This window comes from Mus caroli, chromosome 12, assembly GCF_900094665.2.
Source record: "Mus caroli chromosome 12, CAROLI_EIJ_v1.1, whole genome shotgun sequence".
NCBI classification, from domain to species: Eukaryota; Metazoa; Chordata; class Mammalia; order Rodentia; family Muridae; genus Mus; species Mus caroli.
This window is the reverse complement of record NC_034581.1, coordinates 95,283,393-95,303,289: the sequence shown is the minus strand read 5'-3', so window position 1 is coordinate 95,303,289 and position 19,897 is coordinate 95,283,393. Positions and strand designations below refer to the sequence as shown.

Sequence of the window (19,897 nt, the reverse complement as noted above, 5' to 3'; positions counted from 1 at the left end):
TGGCTGAGCAAGTCTTTCTGCAGAAAGATATTAAGTCCTTTGGATGTATGCCAAGGAGTGGTCTAGCTGGATTATATTAGATGCTCTTTTAGCTTTTTTTTTTTTTTTTTTTGGCCCTCACTGATTTCCATTGTGGCAGTACCCACCACAGGATTTCAATGAATCTTTGAAAGTGATGCTCAGATGTTTGCTTTTTGTTGTTTCAGCATACAAGGCATCTATTCTGTGGTTTTGTGTTTGAACTGAACATTACAATGATTCTTGGATTCATTCTTTCCTCCTCATTCTAGTTTGTATTCAGGCCAGACTCTTACTCAAATATATATATCTTATTTTGGTAACCTTGCCATCTTTCAGCATTGAGGTTTTCTTTGCTTGTAGCTCCATAGTATACTATTGCTAGAGTAACTTTTTCTGGAGCATTATTTTTAGCATGTTAAAAGCTGTTAATTACTTACAGATTTAATTAAGACAATTAGTTGGACGTTCTAGGTATTCAGTCAGCTAGTGCCTTTTTTATATTATAAAAGTTTTCCATATAATATAGTTAATGAAAACAGCCCTCCTCCTCATCTATTAGGGAAATAATTACTCCTACCTCGGTGCTTTATTCTGGCATCTTTCTCACCTATAATTCCTCAGCCATTCCCCAACCTCTTTTGTGGTATAAAGAGCTGACTCTAGGACCTTGATGTATGCTAAACAAATAGTCTACCACTGAACTGTACCCCTTCAGACCCACACTAGGAGTTTGTAAACTTTTCTGCAGCGAATGGATGAGGGCTGTATATTGACAATGACTGTTCTGACTAGGTCCATGTGATAACCATGCTTGACGTGTTATAGAGTCCGTTAGCCCACTAATTTATATTTCTCATAGTCATGCAAATTTAATATAGAATTTAGTTAATTTGTTAACTATATTGGGGTTCTAATCATATAGCAGGAAACATTTGACATGACTTCAAAAACATCATTATTCTTATTTCTACTTGAATTTGAATTTTCAGAAACACATTTAAAAAAATTAAGCCTCTTCATAGCTTTAACATAAGTGAATATAATCAGATTGATGTAATCAAATGATTTTAGCACATTGGATTACATGTGTTTAGCAGAAACTATGGCAACAGAATGAAAAATGTGTTCTAGTGATTGTTTTTTCCACAAGAGTGGAGAATTCAGAGTTAAACATTTATAATTTAAGAAAAAGATTATGAAGCCAGTCGTGGTGGCGCACGCCTTTAGTCCCAGCACTTGGGAGGCAGAGGCAGGTGGATTTCTGAGTTCGAGGCCTGCCTGGTCTACAGAGTGAGTTCCAGGACAGCAAGGACTACACAGAGAAACCCTGTCTCGAAAAATAAAACAACAACAACAAAAAAAAGAAAAATGAAAAGAAAAAGATTATGGGTGATAGGTATTATAAATTATATTTGATAATTGAATTGTCTAGAAAGTTGGATTAAGAAACTATTCATCAGTCACAGATTTGTGATTCAAATATGCCATGAAGAATATGGTAAAAATTAATGGTATTTTTGAGGTATAGGGTTATGACATATTTTGAAGATCTGCTTAATTATTTTTAATGTTTACATCTATTTTATTTATCTATATTGGTGTTGTGCATACATGTGTGTGTGTGTATGTGCCAATGCCTGAAGAAAATAGAGGATGTCAGATCTCTTGGAGCTGGAGCTAACAGATGGTTGTATGCTCCTAGCACGGGCGCTGAGAACCAAAGTTTGGCCTTCTTAAGGGCAGCACATGTTCTTAACTGCTGCCCATCTCTCAAACTGCAAGGTTTACTTTAAACCTATTTATATCATCTTTCTTTTATTAAGCAGTGATCCTAGATAATAAAAATTATTTAAATATGGGGCGAAAGTTTTAAAAAAATTAATGCTTTTTAAATTACATCAGTTTTGATTTTAAAGCTACCAAGATGGCTTTTATAAAAAATAAAATAAAATAGCAAGTGCTGGTCACTTAGGGAGAAATTGACCTTGTGCAGTATTGCTGGAAATTTAAAAGTTATATAACAGCCTTCATGAAAAATAATGTGGAAATCCCTGAAAAAAATTAAAAACAGAATTACCAGTAGTACTTTCACTTTCCCTAAGATTTCTGTCTATATAATATTTGAAAGCAGTCTCCATGTTCATAGCTAATAATTGGAAAGCAACTCACATGACTATTGACAGATAAATTTACAAGCAAATGTAGTATATACATATAATGATAAACTACTTAGTTTTGAAAGGAAGGAAGAAAAATTGACACATGCTTTAACATGGATGAAATTTAGAGACTTTATGCTTAATAGAACAAGCTAGCCACAATAAAGTATGATATCACTTAAATAAAGACATATGGAGTAGCAAAAGTCATAGACATAGAAAGTACAGACTTGGTTGTCATGGGCAGTAGCTACTTACCGATCATAGGGCTTTTAATGTCACAAGATGGAAGTTCTGCAGGGGTGGTGGCTGCACAACAAAATGAGCGTGATTAGTAAGGGTGCCTGGTACACCTCAAATGGCTGAGAGTCAACTTTCTGTTACATGGATTTTACTATGAGAAAGATTGAAAAGTCATACTTTCCCAAACTGCACGTGGCTGTATTAGTATGTATTTATCAAATGCTGAGAGGGCTGAACGAATCAAATGATGGTGTAAGGAACCCCATCCTTTTCTTCCCCTTTCTCTCCCTTGAAGGCAGGATTTTACTTTGTAGACCAGGAAAGTTTCAAATTGCAGTCCTCCTGCCTCACCTCCCTAGTGCTGGGACTATAGACATATACCATATCCTGCTTAGGACCTAATTCTTTTAAACCTGTTATGTAAGGAAAGTTTTTTTTTTTTTCTCTATGACTTGTTAATAAATCAAACTGTTTTAAAAGTGAATCATTTTAGTGATTATTTGAGTTTTGACATTTAAGAAAATATCATTGGATGTGCCTGTGAAGAGGGAGCGTAGTTAAACTCCCTTTCAGGGAGGATCACTGAACCAAAGAGCGTGCATTAGAAGAAAATAATGTTGATCAGAAGTAAAGGGTTTTCAGCGTATTTTAATGAGAAAAGTATTTAGTTAGACTTGTTTTGGGAAAGCACTGAAGTTGTTTACTCCCCTCTTTTCCTAAATAATATTTAGATAAAGCCCAGTAATGTATTACTTTAAAAAAAAAAAAAAACTATGAATGTAGGGAGCTATGTGGGAATGGAGACAGAAAGATTGTAAGAGGGGATTCAAGACACAAGGACACAGTGTCTTCCAGTTGCAGTAAGACTGACACATATAGGAACACACAGAGGCTGGCAGCATGTACAGGGACAACACAGGTTCAAGCCAGACATGGGTTGGGGTGGGGGTGGGGGTGTCTGGGAGGAGACGGAGAAGGGGAAACTATGATCAGAATGTATTTTAGGAATTTTTAATCAGAAAATTCTCTTTGTGTAGTTTTAGGTAGGGTCTTATTATGTAGCCCCACCTAGCCTGGAATTCATTTTGTAGACCAGGCTGGATTTGAACTCAAGAGATCCTTCTGCTTCTGATTCAGTTAATTAACAATTGAGACGGGCTAGTCGGCGACCTTAGAAAAATATAAAATATTTTAATCAAGCTTTACTAATATTTACATGTTTACCTCCTGTGGGTTCCACATTCAATCCCAGCTCTGAAAATCTGATGAAGCTCACACTCCTGTGGACTAACTGGCCAGCTCCAAATTATGTCTTTAAGTCTGTTAATGCACTTTTTTTTTTTAATGTTTCATAAGGTGGTGTTTGTGAGGGAAAGAGTTAACTCTTTTAGAGTTTAGGCTCAGGTTCTGGTTTGGTGTCATTTTGCTGTTCTAACCAGAAATGCCCAAACTCTCGTCTACCAGGAGCCACAGGGACCTGTCCATGTCCAGCAAGCAGCAGTCGCTTCTGAGAATCCGAGTACTTAGCCACCTTAGCAGTAATTGTGCACACTTCCATTATGTCAGCATAGAACTATTATATGAATTTTCCTTCCCGACCGGCTCTGTCTAGTCATGATCTCAGGACCAGCATATCTAGGCATGTGGTTTATAATGTTAGAAGGGAAAGGAAATAGTTAGTGAACTCCAGTTATCTTATTCAGACTTTCATAATAAAAATACCATTGACATATAAGTTAGGAATGGGGCTCACACTCATACTCACCGTACCTGAGAGGCCAAGCAGAATTGCTGCTGATGTGAAGCTAGCCTGAATTACATCATTCCAGGCCCACCTGAACAACAAAGTGAGTTTATGTAAAGTGACCTTCTCTAAAACCAAAAATATGTTCCCAAACAACAACAACAATAACAAATTCAATAAATAGCCATGACTCCCTTCTGGAGGCTGAAATGCCCAGGATCAGACATTGTCAGCTGTAGTCCCTGGTGACTGATTTCTCATGTGGCAGGAAACAGAGCAAGAAAAGAAACATATTCTTTCCTGTCTCTTTTTAGAAATTATTTTTTATTTAAATGTTGACAAATTTATAGATGTATGTAGTATATTGTGAACATATTCATCATGTTATCCTCTTGTCAAACAAACAAACTGGTCAAAACATAGCATCAGGACAACCACATCTGCTTTGCTAACTGCCATACACACTGAGGAAGAAGACCGAGAGAGCCGTCTGTCTGTCTTCCCTAAGAAGTCAGGCCGTGCTGGAAATGTGAGTCAGAACTCCTCAAATGGGGCAGGTGAGGTGGTTCAACAGGTAAAGGTGCTTGCTGCAGTGACTGGAAACCTGAGTGGTCATGGGACCCACAAGGTAAAAAGAGAGACCTGGTTACCAGAAGATATGCTCTGCTTGTCACATACATGCCACAGCTCATACACATAAGTCAGTAAGTAATAAGTGTAAAAAATGAAGACCCATATGATTGATTATTATTATATTACTTTTATATTTTTACAGTCCAGTAGTTACCCCCTTCTACTCCGCCCTCCCACAGTTCCTTATCCCATTCCTGCTCCCACCTGTGGGAGGATGTGTCTCTGCACCCCACCCCCACCAGGCCTCCCCATTTCCTGGGGCCTCAAGTCTCTGGAGAGTTAGGTGCATCTTCTCCCACTGAGGCCAGAGCAGGAAGTCCTCTCTTGTATAGGTGCCCGGACAGGGGTGAGGGGGACAGGGGGCTCGGATCAGCTTGTATATGCTGCCTGGTTGGTGGCTCAGTGTCTGAGAGATCTCAGGGGTCTGGGTTAGTTGAGACTGCTGGTCTTCCTATGGGGTAGCCCTCCTTTTCAGCTTCTTCCAGCCTTCCCCTAATTCAACCACAGCCCTTTTCAGTCCAGTGGTTGGGTGTAAGTATCTGTATCTGTCTTAGTCAGCAGCTGATCTTTTTAACGTAGGAACTCTACCTGCTACCTGCCCCTCTTCCCCATTCATGTATTGAAAACAATGTAATTTTTAGTTTTCTTTCAGAATTTTGTACTTACACAGGCTTACTAGCCCCTCTTAGCTGTGGGGAGAACTAGGAAAGGAGTGTGCTGGAGGCATAATCTGAATAGGAGAAGGAACAAAGGTTGCTGTCCTCTTACAACCACAATAAAGTGCCATCACCTTTGTGGTGGGGACAAGGACAGTGGCAGTTGTAACTGCTCCAGCCGTGTTGGCTCTGGTGCCTTGGCCCCAGGCCTGAAGCTCATCTTCTGAGCAACATGATTTGGACTTATTAAGCCTGTGACTGTCTCACAAATGTAGAAAACAGTTATGAGTTGGTAATGTTTATTTCACCTCTAAGGTGAAATAATATCTGTAAATATTTTGTCTTATTCTAATAGTGTTAGTATTTTTATTTGGAAGTTTGAGATCTTGTTCTTGAGGCTAACAATTTAATTAAGAAAAAAATACAGTTTATTTTTAGCACTTCATGTTCAAAGGCTTTAATTGTACTGACAAAACAATAGCATAGAAGTGAGAACTGTTGAGACTCACATGTTTGATTATGTGTTTGTTTCAGAATCTATGTAATTGTAATACAATGTTACTGTTTGCTTCTTTAAAAAAATCCTTTCCCTGTCTTAGTTACTGTTCTATTGCTCAGAAGAGCCACCATGACCAAGGCAACTCTTGTCAGAGAAAGCATTTAATTGGGGCTTGCCTACAGTTTCAGATGCTGAGTTCATCATCATGGCAGACATGGTGCTGGAGCAGTAGGTGAGAGCTTTACATCCTGATCCACAGGCAGCAAGCGTGGGAGTGGGCTGCAGACACTAGGCCTGTTGTGGGCTTTGGGAGCTCAAAGCCCATGGAGGCAGCTTTCTCCAGTTCTTTTCCCAGCAAAGTCGTGCTTCCTAATCCTTTCCAAACAGGTCATCAGCTGGGGGCGAACCATGCAAATATATGACCCTATGGGGGCCTCTTTTAATCAGAGCACTGCATACCCCAAACAGAAACCTTAGTCATGGTGAGCTGGGTGGACCCACTGATCTGCTTAAGACTTACTGCTCCCTTTAAAATTTTTAAATTAAAATAATTTAAAACTTAATTTAAAATATGAATCTAGTTAAACTTTGACAAAATATTGAAATTACTTACTGCCTCATACTTGTAGCTCTTAAATTTCTTACTTGAGCCAAATTTCCTTAAAGTTATTGATGTTATTTCTCCTTCAGTGAAATGAGCCAGTTCAAGCCAGATTAGGTTACATTAAATGAAGGTTGATTGGGAAGCTGCTCTTAGGCAAGTTCACTGGCCCCAAGGACCAAAGCCAGGGAAATCACTATGGGAAAAGAAAGGGGAAAGGTTGTGGGCTTGTGTGTGTGTGCATAGAGAAGAGGAAGAGGAAGAGGAAGAGGAAGAGGAGGAGGAGGAGGAGGAGGAGGGGGAGGAGGAGGAAGAGGAGACAAGGGGAGCACTGGGAGACAGAATGTCTGGATTATATTGGGAGGGACGTCTGGGGGAAGCTGGAGAGTTTAGGGTTGGGGGCAGGGTAAGCCAGGGAGGGACTGAGGGATGCTGGGAGAACCTGGAGGCCAGGTCTGCTTTGGTATGTAAAATATGCACCTCAGTCCCTTGTCCCCAGGTCTGAAACCAAACAGGCCTCACAGTTTATTTACAAACACTTGACTTGTATATATCAAGTACTGTATAAATTTACTGTATAAAATTTGACTCATTCAGTCCTCATCACAACTCCATGAGGTAGGTCTCATTCTATTTTCTGTTATTTTAGACATTTTGAAAGATTTGTATGCTGAACACCCTTTATACTCACTGTTTGCATTCTGTATTTGTTATATCTGGCTTATGACTTAGCTGTTTATATTCAGCCATCAGTCCGCCTTACCTGTTTAATGCTTTCAAAGTAGATTATAGACACCAGTGTGCTGTAAGGGTAGAGTTTGTGGCTGTTGTTAATTGTCTATATCTTACATTATTGGGAACTGACACACAGAGAAGTGTGAAGGGTTCATAGCATTTAGGTGATCTAGTAGTTGGATCAAACATTCTTGACGACTTCTACAGAAATTGTCACATAATATCCATAGGCATTATTATAAAGAGCACTTTGTTCAGTCAGTTTTAAGACTGCATTATCTCAGCCTTGAAGTACAAGATGTGTGAGGTCCTGTGGGAAAGAGGCCACTTCACTCTGCAAAAGGCAGCCATTTTTCATTTTTCCCGCCAGAGTATCCCAGTCCCTCTTTCCTCCCAGCAGCATTTTCACATGTGACTGGGCAGGACTAGAACTCCGTGGAAGACGACTATGGGAAGTGTTCACTTTTAGCACATCCTTTCTTTGCTTACTTAGGAGAGAATATGTTCTGTAGAGTGTGTATATTTCAGCCACCCCTAGAATTCTAGAGCTGACAGGAGTCTTACAGTTCTCTAGCCAGCACATCCACTTCAGAAGGGGACTGAGACAGAGTGTGCACATAGCTAGTGTAGATTAGCACATGCCCACATTCTTAGGGGCACAAATGGAACTAGAATGTAGTCCAGTATTTAACATGGTAGTTACACACTTAGTATGTGTTGCATAAATAAATACTTGTCAGTCTATCCAGTTTTCACTACAAATCTACCTCTGTTTAGACTTCATGTTGATTTACCTATGGTACAAACAATGTCTGGTCACTGCAGTTTAAAGAAAGCTTCCTTTATTTATCTGTTTATTTAATTTTAATTTAATTTTATTTTATTTTGAGACAGGGTTTCTCTGTGTAGCCCTGTCTATCCTGGAACTCACTCTGTAGATCAGGCTGGCCCCAAACTCTAAGAGATCCTTCTGTGTCCCTCCCACTCCACGCTTAGTGCTGAGATTAAATGCTTGTGCCATACCTCCCCCCCCATGGTTTTATTAAAATTAAGGTACAAAGTACAACCATACAATTTAACAACTAATTACTTAGAAAAAGCCCAGGTTAAGAAACAGAACTTTGCTGATCCTCTCAAAGTCCCCAGTGACTCCTCTTGTTGCCAACCCCTTTAATTTTCTTTCTTTTTTTTTCTCTTTAGCCAACTTAACAGGACACGCAGAGAAGGTGGGGATTGAAAACTTTGAGCTGCTGAAGGTCCTAGGAACTGGAGGTAAATCTCAGGTTTATCCCCCCTTTAAGAACAACACACACTTGTTATTCTGTGACATAGCGTTGATAGCCTTTATGTGGAAGTCATTGGCAGTTTTAGAAGCATGAGGCATCCATTAAGAGAACTCAAGAATTTCTTTTGCCTGATACAGTCCCAGTATGTGAGATGCCAGGGCAACACTAACCAGAGTTTCAGGCTAGCAGGACCTAATCTCACAAACATGCCAACAACAAAGAAAGCCTTTTAAATCTTTTTTATGTGTTGGGAATATAAATTAGTCTTTAGAAGTCACTAGCATAGGTAGATAGCTTATTATATGCCAGCACCTTATAAGTGATTTATGTTGATTGAATTAAGCCTTCTTTTTAAGACTGTTGTAATTCAGGGCACATCATTGTAATAATGAACAAGTCAGAATTCTTCTCTTCATTAACCCAACACTTAAGAGTCTGGCTAATTGAAGCCTAGTTCTATTTATATTCCATCCTCTATGTAAGATTGAAATGATCTGTATTCATTAACATTTTAGAAAGCTTTTCCAAGTCATAAATTTAAAACAGTCATAAAGGAGAACATATACTATACAATTATATAATAGAGACAATTATATTAATGCCTACTTGTATTTGCATGGAGAAGAGCCTCTGGAATGTATCCTCAAACAGTAACATGATATGATGTCTGGGTGATCTTGTATTTTGAAAATTCTCTGCCTCAACTTCTCTTGTTCAGAAGCCCGGCTGGTTTCCAGGCATAATATCAAGATCCTGCACTCAGCCTGTGTACAGTGTGATGCTCCACTGTCACTCTTCTCTAGTTAATTCACAAACTAAGCCACACATTTGCACTGGGCCCTGCCAGTCTTGTAGCTGGTTTTATCAATGAGTACCTGTCCTGGCCCTGGAATGTCCTGCTCTGCCGTTACCACAGCCAGGCGAGCTGCTGTTCTCATTCTCCTCCACCAAGTCCTATTGAAAAAGTTCTGAATTCTTTTTCTGTCCTTAGCAGACTGTGGCCACTTCCATGGAAGGAGAAGCAAGGCCTTAGAGGACAGACCATTTTTCCTTCCCATTAAAGTTTAACTTCACAGTTTAAGGAGCACCTGCCTTTTTAGATTTTTCAGGTCTGATAGGAGGTTGCTACCACTACCAGCATTCCAGCAGAAGAGAAATCTGGGCTTCTGTCTCTACCCTTGCTTAGCATCACATATATTTGTATTCACATGAACAAATTACCTTAAGGTAATTCAGTAGTGAGCTTTTGTGCCTTGGGTCCTGTCATACAAAGTTTTGTTTTATAGCTATCTGTAGTTATTTAGCATACATACAGTGTAGAGCCACCTTTTATAAGTACCAACGAACAAGCCTGATGGAATATTCTTACCAGCTAAGGCTATGATGCCTTGAAAGGGTCTTAGTGTTAAATCAGATGCTCAGCTTGCGCATTCTCCGGATCATTTTTAGGTATATATTCTTCAGGAACAAAGTTAGGCCCACCTTATCTAATTCACAAGGTAGAATGCTTTTGGAATATCAAAGTAATGTTGGCTAGTCCTACCTTTGTTTTCTGTTTCAAAGGTAGTACCTATCTACGCACGGGGGAAACAGTCCAGAGCCGTGGTGAATGGCTCCCTTAAAAATAGTGTTTGCAACATACAGTCAAAAACTTTTCAGGTCAAGTTATGCTCACAGGGTGTGGTGCATTTTCGTAGTTTCTTTCTTTTTGGTGACAGCTTAGTTGAGATATAGTGCATGTGCCATGCAGTTTTCCCATTTAAAGTATCCAGTGCATGCTTCCAGTGTGTTTAGACCTGCGCAGCCAGAGCCACAGTCAGTTTCAGAACTTTTTGATTTAACCTCAATAAGAAACCTCAAGTCCTTTAGCTGTTACTTTGTAAGCGTGCCATCCTATCTGTCCCTAACAACCACTAAGTTATTTCCTATAAGTGGTTTCATACAATATGTGGATTTTGGTGTCTGGCTTCTTTGGTACAGCGTAATATTCTCTAGGTTAAAGTATGTTATAGCAGATAGCACCTCTTTCCCTTTATGACCAAGAAGTTCATTGTATGACTGTAGCACGTTTTCCTCGTCTGTTTACCAGCTGATTACAGTGAAGGTTAGCGTGATTGTCAGCTTGATAGAACCTGTAATCCCATGGGAGGAGAGTTATCTGCATTCATTAGGTTGGTGGTGGGCGTGTCTGCTGTCTTAAGTTAACTGAGGTGGGAAGACCAAGCCCAGTGTGTGTGGCTCCATTGTCTAGGAGAGGTTCCTGAGCTGTTTTAGACATGGAGGAATTGAAGTAAGCAAACAAAAGCATGCATCCATTGCTCTCTGCTTTTGACCATGGGTGTGGTGGGACTAGCTGTTGCTCATTCCTGCCTTGACTGCCCTGGAGTGATAGACTGTGATTGGAAACTGAAATTAACTCCCCTTCACCCTATGTTGCTTTTTGTTAGGATATTTTATCGTAGCAGCAGGAGTGAGACTAAGACAGTGACTCCACTTTTTATCAGAGAATCATAAACTTGAGTGCTGTCAGCATCAAACTCAGTGTGTCATGTCAACCTAGGTTTCCATTTCTTGGGTATAATCCTAGAAGCGAATTGCCAATTTAAATAGCAACTCTGTGTAAATTCTTGAGGAGCTGCTAGACTGTTTCCCAAAATGTCTGCACCATTTATATTCTCGTGAACAGTATGTAAGGGTTTCAGGTTTTGCACATCCTTGTCAACATTTGTTATCTAATTTTTTATCATTTTATTACATGTAAAATCACTTAGGTCAATCTTCAAGGAAAACATCCATTAATATTTCTTATAGTCTGGACAAATGATTAAATTGTATTAGTGGATTTATTGCCCATTTTCAGATATTTTACAAAAAGTCATACATAATTTTACATTGGTTGCATAAAAATTATATAAATTTCTGCCTAGATTTTCTCCAGTTTTAAGTCATCTTTAATGTGATAGTGGTTTTGTTTGTTTACTGAAGGTTGGGTTTAACAATTCATATATTGGTTATAAATCTGAGGCAGAAAAATATTACAAGTATAAATTTCACTTTTTGTCTATGTTGTTTGGAGAGTTTATAGCATCTTGGTGTTTTGAAGAGATTCTCAACTAAACCAGAATTCCCACCAGAGCGGCTGGGAGCTCTCCCATTGCCATAGGATACTCCTCAGTGGTACTTAGCCCAAGGCTCACGTGTTTGCTCAAAGCCAAGGAGACACACAGGAAAGCTGCTGGAACTCTCAGACGTCCGTCTGTCACCTCTGTCTGCTCATGTGCACTTCAGGTTTACCTGCTCACTTGCTGATACCAGACTCAACCCTGTGTTCTTGGCATCCCAGGATAAACCCAGTGTGGCCCTCGTTAAATGGAAGGCCCAGTCTGATGCTGGGGCAGCGTAAGTTACAGGAATTCAGTACCCCTGGCACACCTTTTCCCTATTTATTGCTATTTCAGGAAAATGGGCTTTGGGTAAATACCTCCCCATTCATCATTGCCTTTATTTTATTTACAGGAAAACTAAGTTATTTTATAAGTGGAATCTACTATATAATACCTAATACAAAGATCTTAAAATAGAATTTTTTTTCTTTTCTTTTCTTTTTTTTTTTTTTTTTTTTTTTTTTTTTTTTTTTTTTTTTTTTGTAGCCTTTGCTGGCCTGGAACTTGCCATGTAGACCTGGCTAGCCTCACACTCATAGATATCCATTTACTTCCTCTCTGAGAACTAAATTGGAAATTAAAAAAATAACTCATATTAAAATACTGAATGAAACCCCATTAATCTAACACTGCTATCTTTCTAACCTCTTTGCATTCATTAACTGTTAATGAGTACTCTAAGGTTGATAAGTTTATAGAGCTTCATATATTTAAAAATAATAAAGTATATTTCCTTTTGGGTAACATGAACGTGAATGCTGTTTGGTCTAAACTGAGTGTTATATCTTGATTATTAATCTGAGTCAACTCATCACTAGAAAACATTGTTATTCTATAAAAGCTGTCTCAGTCCTTATTCACCATTTGCATTAATGCCTCTCCTGTGGCTCTGATCAGCTACCTGGCACACATTAGGTAGAGGGAGGAAGGGTTTATTTTACTTAATAGTTTCTTGGAGAGAAGAAGGCATAGTGGTGTACATGGTGGCAGAAGCATGAGGCAGGCAATTTGCTCACATCTCTGTGGGTCAGGAGGTAGGGAGCAGATACTATAATCCTCAGGCAGGGTCCATCCCCCAAGGGATCCCTGAATATTTGAAAGTAGACTACTTTGCATTTTGGAGATTATGTTCTGGAAAAGACGTTAGATATTTTTCCATAGAAAGTTTTAGAAATGTTAGCTTTTGCTATGCTCTTTAGTAAAAGTAGAAGTTAGCAGCGTAATTAGCCAAAAGAAACTGTTTACATACTTTAACCTCTGCTTTTATCAATTCAAATACTGTCCATTTTACTTCAATAGAAGTATACCAGCTACTTCAAAAAGAAAATTCATACTGAGGTCATGTTTTATTCCAGCTCTGGATAAAGCCACATGACACTTAAATCAATGGTAATAGATAACTTCTGACTTCTACTGAATTTTAAATTTAAAAAGCATTCTGTGAAGATGAAATATTAGTTTTCATATCACATTTTATAGTATGTAACAAGACTTGTAAAGTTAATTCAATTTCTTGATCTGGCAGTTTTATATATGGCAGAATGTTCTAGTTACAGAAGTAGAAAGGAAGAGCTACTTTATCTTCTCTTTTAGGTTAGATGACAGTTAAGATGTTCTGAAAACCCCTTTATTAAATCCCCAAAGTGCTAGATAAAATGTATTTTAAAAACTAGGTCTGCCTCTGACTGCATAGGTTAACTCACAGAAATAAGGGAAAGCCTCAGGTTCACAAGAGTCAATGGGAACAAGAGTATAAAGAACCGAATAAGCTCCCTGAAGACAGGAGTTTCGCTGGGAAATCTACAGTAAAGTGAGCCAGTTTTTAAATTTGCAGTTTGCATGCTTGGTGTGGTAGATTGTATCTAAGGCACAGGAGAGATACCAACAGCTACTGCTCATTAAAGAAAGGAATCAGCCTGCAAAAGGATGGAAAAGAAACTTTCTGGTCAGCATTGGCTCAAGAAATGCAATTCTTTAGAGCATGCTCAGCTACAAGCAGTCTCAACAATATATGCTATGTAAGAATTAAGGTCAAACTGGAATCTAACTTTATACTAGTATTTTATAGAAAAAGCAACCATTAATCCTCTCAGGAGGAATATACTCTTCCCACATCTCTTTCTATGTAGTGGACTGTGTGTGTATTTGTCTGGTGTGTGCCCGTGTGTGGAAGCCATTATTTGCCATTAGATATCTTATCAATCACTCTCACCTTTTCTTTCCTCTCCTTTCCTTTCTTTCTAAAACAACCTCTTGCTAAGCCTGGAACTCAACAATTCAACTAGGCTCTTTCCCCAACGAGCCCATCTAATCCCCCCAGCACTGAGGATGCAGGCCAAGGCTGCCGCATCCAGATTTTACATGGTCTTTGGGGATTTGAACTTAGCACTTTACAGACTACATAGATATCAAATTCTGGAGAAAGTTATACAGGTAAAGACCGTACTACAAACATTGCAAACATCCAGGAACAAGGGAGTATGTTTGAGAGACTGGAAATAACAAAGAAACATAGATACAGATTATTTATTTTAGATTTGAAATAGGATGTAATTGCTTATGGTTGTTTTAATAACTCATTTCAGTTGGAAAATTCAGTGTATATTTATGGGTTAGAATATAATGTTTCCATTTATTTATACATTGTACAGAGATTTACTGAAGATAATAATCTAACATGTTTATCACTTCACTGACATTTTTATAGTAAAGATGTGAAAAACATCTCGTAGCAACATTGAAATAAGCAGTACATTGTTGTTTTTAACTGTGGTTACTCTGCAGTACGATAGTATAATGCTGAAGCTTCCTTTGCCCCTCACAGGGTATGGTGGTGTATACTTTTAATTCCAATACTTGGGAAGCAGAGTCAGGCAGATCTCTGAGCTCAAGGCTAGCCTGGCCTACATAATTCATTCCAGGACAGCCAGGGTTACATAGATTGGACCCTGTCTCAAAAGGCAGACAACAAACACATACATATGTACATGCAGGCAGAATACTCATAGACATAAGTAAATCTTTTTAAAAACACAAAACATGCTATCTGGGTTTGGCACATGCCTATAATCCTGGCACTTGGGAAATGAGGAGAGGAAGACTGCGATTTCAGGGTCAGTTTAGGCAATCTCAAAAAGAGAGAGAGAGAGAGAGAGAGAGAGAGAGAGAGAGAGAGAGAGAGAGAGAGAGAAAGAAAGAATGAGTCAATGAACAAGACATGCTAAACAAACTACTATGCAGATTTTCCGCCCCCCCCCCCAAAGACCATGGGGCAGGAGAGATGGCCCAGCAGTTAAGAATGCTTACTGTCCTTTCAATGTGCCTAAGTTCAAGTATCCCCCAGCTGTCTGTACTCCCAGCTCCAGGGGGTTTATACCCTCTTCTGGACTCTTATGTGCACCTGTACACACACACACACATGTACAGGCACACACAGATTTAAAATAATTTTTCTAAACATCTACTTAAGGTATAGACCAGCAGAATACTATTTATTTTACCAGTGCTACTATTGTAAGTAGAAAAAAATTATTCAAATTTTAAAAACTGTAGATTTTTAACTTGAAGATGAGATAAAAGTAAAGAGAATTAATGAATTGGAAGATAGATTTGAGCAAAAGATGCATAATAATATATTATGAGGGAAATGAACATATATAAAAAGTGAGGTCAAAGCAAAGAAGATGTAACAGTTGTCTATCCACAGAAGAGATAACAGAATAAGGAAAGACCTGTTCAGAGAGATGACAGCTGAGTATTTTGAAGTTTGATTAAACATGAATTCTGAAAATTAGGAAACACAGAAAATCCTCAGCAGGCAAGTAAAAAGTTCTTCTGTAAATAAATGAAGGAAGCTGGCTGAACATAAGGACATAGAGATAACCCAAAAGCAGCAGTGAAGATATGTTTTGAAAATAAAGAACAATTATTATTTTTCTTTTTAAAAAATTCTCTCATATATTACATCTAGACCACAGTGTTTCCTCTCCCCTATTTTCTTCCCCCCACCTCCCCACTCTGTCAGATCCACCTCTGCTCTGCTTCCCCTTAGAAAAGAGCAGACCTCCCAGGGACATGCCGACAAGCATAACAAGCTAAGATACAGCCAGGCACATAACATCTTATCAAGGCTGGATGAGGCAGCCCAGGTAGGAGGAAAAGTAGGCAAGTAGGCAAGAGTCAGAGCCAGCACCCACTCCCACTGTTAGGATTCCTACAAGAGCACCAAGCTACTCAACCATAACATAGATGCAGAGAACCTAGGTAAAACCCCTACCAGCTTCCTGATCTCTGCTGGCCCCATGAGTCCCAGTCAGTTGATTGTGTGGACCATAACTAGTTTAATTTAATCATAATTGCTGTCTTCAATTATGCAGCCATAGAAAGATCTTTGCAGATTGTACAGTGAAATGGCTGTTCATCTAGAATTGTGTCTCTAGCCGAACTGTTTTCCAGAGGTTTAGACAAAATAGATTTATATATGTATGTATGTGTATGACTGTGTATGAGCATGTGTGTGTGAGCATGTAGGTATATGTGTGTTGTGCATATGGAAGCCAGAGCACAATCTTGGCTGTAGTTCCTCAGCTACAGTCCACGCTGTGTTTTGAGATAGGATCCCTCACTGGTGTGGGACTCAGTAATGAAGCTCGGCTGGCTGGCTAGCAAGCCCCAGGAATCCTCCTGTCTCTGCCTTCCCAGTACAGACGTGACAAGTGTACCCATGTTTTGCTTTTTTATGTAAGTTCTGGGGATCGAATTCAGATCTTCATGCTTGTGACAGCAGACACTTTACACTGAGCTGTCTTTCCAGTCCCAAATAGATACTTTAAACATATAAATGCTGAATATGTTTTACACCAATAGTTCCTCACGATATAAAGGATGAGCTATTAGGGGTAAGAAAAATTATGCCAGGAGAGTTTCTGAGATACAAAAAGGATTAAGAGGAAATAAAATATAAACAGTATTACTTATGTAAGGCCATAATGTCTCATTTGTGTAATTAAATTAAGACAGCTATGGAATATTAGATAAAAGTTACATGATTTCAGAGGTGACAGGAACTCATTTTCTGAGGTACATGCTATAAAGTGCATATGAATATAAGTGTATAAATAATCAAACTGCTGGGTGTGATAGTGCATGCTCTTAATCCTGGCTCTAAATCTCTTAGTGTGAGGCCAGCCCGGTCTACATTTCCTGTTCCAAGACAGAGACCCTGTCTTAAACAAATTACCAAACTTACATCAAAAAATGAGACAAGAAAATCTGCATGGCCCTGTAACCATTAGTGTGGTCAGTAAGCAACGGTCTTCCGAGTGGAAGCTGTGTGGTGCAGTTTGAAAAACAAGTTGTTACCAGATCTTAAAGATAGTTCTAAGTTCTACAAACTCAGAATAGAATGAAGTTCCTTCCTCCCACTCATTTTCTCAGGATACTAATACCTTGATTCCCAGAACATGCCAGGGGAGTATAAGGAGGGGAAGCCAGAAGCTGTTTCACATGTGAGCATCGTGTCTAATGTTTGCAGAGCCAAACCCTGGGCTGCTTTCAGCACATCTGATCTTTGACTAATGTCCTTCTTGCCTCTGGGTGTTTGCTCACGGGCCTGCAAGGTGGCCCTCAGGGGAGTAATTGTGTTTCTGTCTTGAACTTGTCCAACCATCTCCCTTTCTCTTCCCCTCCTGCCTTAATGGGTCTATTGTTAGCCACAGATGCTGCCCCTCTCTCTCTCTCTCTCTCTCTCTCTCTCTCTCTCTCTCTCTCGGTGACAGTGCAGCTCTTAACTAAGAACTGTCACTGTAGACGTTTCTGAATTTAAAATCAAAGTTTTGATGACTAAATGGAGTAGGTGGACAGTTTCATTATGAATATAATAAAATCAATTTTTATTCAAAATTTCACCACTAATCTTTCGGTTTTATTACTTTTTTAAAAAGATAAGTTTTTCCAGCACCACTTAGAATAATAGAAGAACTTCATCACGTGTCTTTGTGTGTCATGTAAGGTTTTTCTTAGGAAGTAAAACTTAAAACTCTTTTCTGATAAATTAATTTATATATATTCTGAACTAGAAAAACTTGTTCATTGAATTGCTGAAATGTGGCATTGCTGAATGTTTGAACATTCAGAGGCTCTGCTATTTTGTTCTTTTACTGCTGATTGAACCTAAGGCCCTGTGCCTGGTAGGCAGGTGCTACACCCCTGAGGTACACCACCAGCCCTCTTAACTTCTGCTTTGAGGTAAGAGCTCACTAAATTACACAGGCTAGCCTTGAAGTCAGTGTCTAGTTTAAGGTAGCCTTGAACCTGGAATCCTCCCGAGGATCTGTGTCATAGGCCTGCTCTATAAGACCAGCCCAGGTTCTATTGTTTCTTTTTTTTTTTTTTAATCTTATATTTAAATTCATGTGATATTCTTAACCCTTTACTTGGAGCCTGGTTGGTTTCCTTTTGAGAGTTCTTTAGTCTGTTACTAGCCTGCTGATTACTTTCACAACCTAGAAACTTTGAGATAAACTAGACTCTTCTCTATCATTTTTTCCTTTTAGTTTCTCCTGAAGTCGGAAACATGGCGCTTAGGCTGTGTGTACAGTAGGGTGTTAGAGTACCTATCATTTCTCAGAGGTTAGATACGGAGTCAGAAATCCATAGTGAAATTGTATCCTAGGTTGGAAAAATAAAACTATTTAGACCTTCCATGTAAGGAGAGATTATCAGTTACTTCATATAATTGCTTACTTTGTTAGCATTCCTACAAAGTAGTATTTCTAATAAAAATACAACTGTGAACAATATTTTATAAATGAAATGCTTGCAAGTTGAAAATTTTATTAACATTTTTAAGACATGGGTTTGAATGTTGCCTTCATGTCAATTAAAAAGAATGCATTCTTTATCTTTTTTTCCCCTAACCATTTAATAATTGGAGTTCTGAAGCATAATAAAATCTCAAACTGTATTGTGGACTAGCAGATACATTTTAAGATATATATCTATACAAGTGCTAAAATGCTCAGATCGCTTGATACATTCAGCTCCCAGGTTCTCTTGCTCCAGGGAGTATCATCATCATCTTCATCATCAGGATCCCAAGTTCAAGGCCATCTAAAACTAGAGACTGACTTGAAGGCCAGCCTGTGTAATTTTAGTGAGCTCTTATCTCAGAAGTTAAAAGAGGGCTGGTAGTATAGCTCAGGGTTGCCCAGAATTGACTTGTGACCCCTAGAGGGATTCAGAAACAGGGATCTACAGCCACCACAGCACTTGGGATCAAGTTGCCCCTTGCCAGTCCATTGTCCATAGCAAGTGAGACTTATCTTTCTAAAGTACAAATTAGATCATAATACTTTTCTACCCGAAAATTATCAGTCCACTTCTGTTACTTGTTAGATTCATTCACTCATTTATTGGCATTAATTAATTAATTAAATGCTGGGAATAGAGTAGTTGATTTTTTTAAAAATTACTTTAAAAAGCTCACAATGTAGTGAAACAGACTTTCATGTAATAATAAGGTTTGTGAAACCTTGAAATGAGGCTAAGTGTGGAAGTCTAGACTTTATTCATAGTAGTGTCTAATGAGTAGGACCACCTCTTCCCATCCTCCTCACTGGGGCTCTCCTTAAAATCCGAGTTTTTCCTTATGTGGATGATATCAATTAACCAGCAACAGATTTTACCAGTTGTACTGTGGAAGTGATGATATATGTGGTAGAGACTCTTTGGGTTGCTTACCCTAGATCCTGTGAGCCACCTAAATAATGTACTCTGTAATATGGCGTAACCCAACAGCTCCAGGTTCTGAAAACTCCATCAGGGTATGTCTCTCTGTGTGTGTGTGTGTGTGTGTGTGTGTGTGTGCGCGCGCGCACGCGTGTGTGTAGCAAGCTTACAGTGTGTATATAATTCCTAGAGGTTGTTTATGATGTTTTGTACCATATGAAAAGTATTGAGATACTTTGCCTTCATAGTATAAATAACAGTTTTTGTTATTGATTCCATATGAAATCACTGTAGCTAGCGAGAGCCCAGGGTGGGGTTTGAGTATATAGGATTTATTCTGAGAGTGCTTCAGGAAAGCAAGAGTAGAGAAGACTGGTGAGTGGGGCGAGCCTAAGCAGGTTTGTGTCTGGATAGTCTGTATTTAGCTT

General features: G+C 38.9%; 1 protein-coding gene across 1 annotated transcript in view; it reads left to right on the top strand.

Moving 5' to 3' along the window:
* Positions 1–19,897, top strand: part of Rps6ka5 (ribosomal protein S6 kinase A5) — a 178,699-nt gene that overhangs the window by 39,204 nt on the left and 119,598 nt on the right. Inside the window, exon 2 of the mRNA XM_021178733.1 lies at positions 8,492–8,563. Within this exon, the coding sequence (XP_021034392.1) occupies positions 8,492–8,563 (72 nt within the window). The remainder of the gene's footprint in view (positions 1–8,491; positions 8,564–19,897) is intronic.